Here is a 4,298-nt window from a genome sequence, read left to right on the forward strand (position 1 = left end):
GTGCCGAAGGCAGCTTCCAAAACTTTCTCTTTATTTTTTTATATATATTTTATTGATTTTTTTACAGAAAGGAAGGGAGAGGGATAGAGAGTTAGAAACATCGATGAGAGAGAAACATCGATCAGCTGCCTCCTGCACACTCCCTACTGGGGATGTGCCCGCAACCAAGGTACATGCCCCCGACCAGAATGGAACCTGGGACCCCTCAGTCCACAGGCCGACGCTCTATCCACTGAGCCAAACCTGTCAGGGCCAAAACTTTCTCTTTATAGATGTAGATGTAAACAAAGCTGACTTCATTTTTGTGTGTGCCCCTGATTTTTTTCAAATTTCCATGTTTTGAACCTGACCAAACTAGACTCAGCCAGCACCAAAGCCTCACCATTAATGACCAGCCGAGTTTGATAAGCTTATATAATGTGACCATAAAGATTCCCAGCAGCAAAAGGCCAGAATGGCACAGCAACCAAGCTAAATATCAAACTGGTGTTAACTGTAAAGGAGTACCCATCGTAAGACCACCAGAAGGTACGGTCCTTTTGTCTTGTCCATCATTAGTAGTTCAGCTATACTATAAACATTTACTGTAACAACAGTCTAGCAGCAGAGATTATCTGTGCAGACTGTGGGGTTACTTTCTGTTCTGACCAATCTTCCTACAATAAATTGTTATAAAAAATATATAGAGTGGCCTGCGGGAAGGGAGCCTGCCCAGTGGGCGATTGGGAGCTGTGTGCAATCCAAGTGAAAAAAATTTTTTTCTTAAATGCAGAAAATAAGTGTTGATAAGAATGTGGAAAAATTGGAACCCTTGTGGCCATGGCCGGGTAGCTTAGTTGGTTGGGTGTCATCCCAATAAACCAAGGTTGGGGGTTTGAACGCTGGTCAGGGCACATACAAGAAGCAACCAATGAATGCATAAATAAGCAGAACAACAAATCAATGTTTCTCCATCGGAAACAATAAGAGGGCATTTTTGTGGAGTGCTATCTGCCCAGAACTGTGCTGGGCCCTTTACAAATATGTTCAAAAACAAAGAAAGAAACTGGCTCCCTTGTATACTGTTAGTGGAAATGTACAATGGTGGAGCCTCTATGGAAACCAATATGGAGGTTCCTCAAAAAACTAAACAGAATCATCACATGATCCAGCAATTCCACTTCTGTATTTATCTCAAAGAATTTAAAGCAGGGTCTTTGAAGAGATGTTTATCTATGCCCATAGCGGCATTATTTATAGCAGCCAAAAGGTGGACGCAACCGTAGTGTCCATGAACGAATAAACAAACAAATGTGGTCAGTCCATCTGTACAATGGAACATTATTCAGCCTTAAAAAGGGAGGAAATTCTGCCCTGGCCCATGTGTACAGTGGTTAGAACCACAGGGTTGTGGGTTTGATTCCTGGTTAAGGGCACATCCCTAGTTGCAGGTTCAATCCCGTTTCTCTCTCTCCCTCCCCCTTCATCCTTCCCTTCCCCTCTCTCTAAAAAAATCAATGGAAAAAATGTCCTTGAATGAAGATTAACAAAAAAAGGAAATTCTGACACATACTACACCATGGATGAGCCATGAGGACATTATGCTAAGTGAAATAAGGCAGTCACCAAAAGGATAAACACTGATTCCACTTCTATAAAATCCCTAATGGAGTCAGATCCAGAGACAGACAGGACGGTGGACGTCGGGCTGGGGACGGGGAGGAGGAGGGGGAGTTGGTGTTTAATGGGGACAGTCTGTTTCGCAAGGTGGAGTTCTGGAAGTGTACGGTGGTGAGGGCTGCACAGCAGTGTGAATGCACTTACTGCCACTGAACTGGACACTTCAAAATGGTTAAGGTGGGAAGTTTCATGTTCTGTATCTCATCACAGTGAGAGAAACCTGGAAAAGGTCCTTAGGAAGGCCTGGGCTGGCACCTGGGAACAGATTTCCGAAGAGCTCCAACATTCCATAAACGAACACCGTTCCTATAGCAACGTGGCTTAAGATGAACACTGGCTTCCCCTTGCTGAGGAGTCTGGACTATGGTACAAGCCAGACAAGGATGCTGATGGGATGAGCCCCCAACTGAAACCCCACGGCTGAGTCCGATGGGCCTTCCCAGTGGCGGCCACATCTCCCATGTCATCACAGCTTGCTTCTCAGGAGCTAAGCACATGGTAGGGGACCCCACTGGGAGGGGACTCTGGAAGCCTGTGGACAGGGTCACGGATGGAGGAGGGAAGGAGAGCGGGGAGCAGCCCCCAACCCATCTTTTCCCTCTGCAGCTCCTGCTCTGTGTGCTGTGAACTCTCATATATGGTAGCCGACCGAGCTGTGTCCTCCCAGCCAATCATCAACCTGGGCCTGGTCATAAGAGCCTCAACACAAAGGGTTATGTAAAATATCCTGTTAACTTCACCCGTTTCTTTTCCCTCACTATGGCACTGTGGCTACTAGCAAATCTATGACGTAGGTGCTCACTGTATGTTTCCACTGAGCAACTGGGATCACTGGTGCACCCCTACTTTAGAGAGGAAACTGAGGCTCAGAGAGGGTGGCAAGTGTGACTAAGGCCACACAGCACTAGGAACAGAACTTGGGCTGGTAACCCAATGCAGATTTCCAGCGCCCCGGTACTTACCGGCTGGGCCCCGAGGGGTCATCTTGGGGACTGAGGGCTTTCTGGACAGGGGTGCCCGACCGCCCTTGTCACTGGGCTCGCTTCGGGCACTGAGCGGCCGACTGGCGCGGTCCCTGCCAGCCAGCCCCTTGGTCTTGGCAGCGATTGCTGGAGTGGATTTGGAGGTGGCAGTGCTGGAGGTGGGGCGAGCCAGGGGCTTCCGGGTATGGCTGAGGCTCTCTTTCAGCCGGGCCTGTTCGGGGGGCAGCAGCTCTGGATCCACCATGCAGATGTTGGGTGGGGTTGGCAGCGGTGGGGGAACCTTGAGGGGGTTGGGCAGCTGGTTGTGACGAGGGACTCCAAAGCCCTCCATGTCCTCATCTGAGTCTGCAGTGCCAGGGGCAGCGGGCAGGGGGTCCGAGTCGGACAGCGTGGGCAGGGACTCGCTGACAGATGTAGGCGGCGTCTCCTCAGCCCCCAGAGCACCTGCCCGCTCCTGGGACCGGGCGCTGCTGTCATTGGAGCTCCCGGGGGACGCGGGGGCCGGCGCCATGGGCACCATCTTGCGGTGCTCAAACTCACAGGGCGACACCAGGCACAGGTCCACGTCATGGGGGGAGGCCGAGCGCCGCACCCGGGGGCCTCGAAGTGGGAGGCTCAGCCCTGCCTCGCTCATGGGAACGGGGGGCGGGGGCAGCACCTGCTCAAAGGAGACGGACAGCGACTCGTCCACCTCTGTGGAGTGCGGGGAGCCCACCTCAGCCGGCAGGGAAGGCGTGGTCACCGTGGGGGAGCCATCTGGCCCCGCCTCCCCACCACGCAGGGGGCTCAGTGACAGCTGCCTGCTACCCTCAGCTGGGCCCTGGGGAGCTCCAGCTGGCGAGGGGGTGCAGGGCGGGGGGGTGCCACTGGCTGCCAGCTGCTCTTGAGTCTTTACGCTGCTACTGTCCTCCCCTGTGGGGCTCAGCACCAGCTCCAGGCTGCTCCCTTGGGTGGGGGTGGCCGCCAGCTGGGGGACAGGAGAGCTGCAGGCCTCTATGGAGGGACTGGCCTCTCCACACCGGAAGGTCGGGGGGCTCTGGGGCCCATTCCCCGCCAATGGGACACCCGGGCGGTCACTGTTCGGTGCTCTTCGGGGCTTGGGGGCTGCCTGGGCACCTGCCTTCTTGCCACTGACCACAGCAGAGGATGCCCGGGACAACTCCCTGGGCTGGGTCCGGGGGACACTTGGTTTGGGGTCCTTCTTCACCTCCCTGGGGTGCCTTGCTTCCTTCTCAGCCCTGCGAGAGGCCTCGGGTCGTGGTGGCTCCTTCCGGGCCACCCCAGAGCGCTCCTGGGCAGGCCTGGCAGGCACCGCAGTCCGGCCCTCTCTCCTCACGCTGTCCCGGGAGCCCACACTCTCCTTGCTCTCGGTGCGTCGAGGCCCCGTCAGGTCTTGGGGGGTCACCACGGGCTCCCGCAGAAAGCCCAAGTGCTGCAGGCGGACCAGGCCGTCCAGGAGGCGGGCAGGCGGCGTGCAGCCAGGGAACAGCACGGGTACATGTCCAGCCGGCCGACGCCCATCTTCTGGAAGAGCACCGTGGGCTCGGTCGGCGTCAGCCCCCGGCTCAGGGGCAGCGGCTCTATGCCCAGCCGGGCCAGAAGGCTCCGGGCCACCTCCGCCTCATCCTCGCCGCGCACCAGGCGGGAGGTGGCCCC

At 55.5% G+C, this 4,298-nt stretch overlaps 1 protein-coding gene across 1 annotated transcript in view; it reads right to left on the reverse strand.

The window, feature by feature from the left end:
• The window catches only part of MAP1S (microtubule associated protein 1S), a gene marked incomplete at its 5' end in the record, with an annotated part of 21,015 nt that overhangs the window by 13,126 nt on the left and 3,591 nt on the right, over positions 1-4,298 (reverse strand). The window contains 2 exon segments of the mRNA XM_015569577.1: positions 2,622-4,140; positions 4,143-4,298. Of these exon segments, the coding sequence (XP_015425063.1) occupies positions 2,622-4,140; positions 4,143-4,298 (1,675 nt within the window).

This window comes from Myotis davidii, unplaced genomic scaffold (assembly GCF_000327345.1).
Source record: "Myotis davidii unplaced genomic scaffold, ASM32734v1 scaffold306, whole genome shotgun sequence".
In the NCBI taxonomy this organism is placed as follows: Eukaryota; Metazoa; Chordata; class Mammalia; order Chiroptera; family Vespertilionidae; genus Myotis; species Myotis davidii.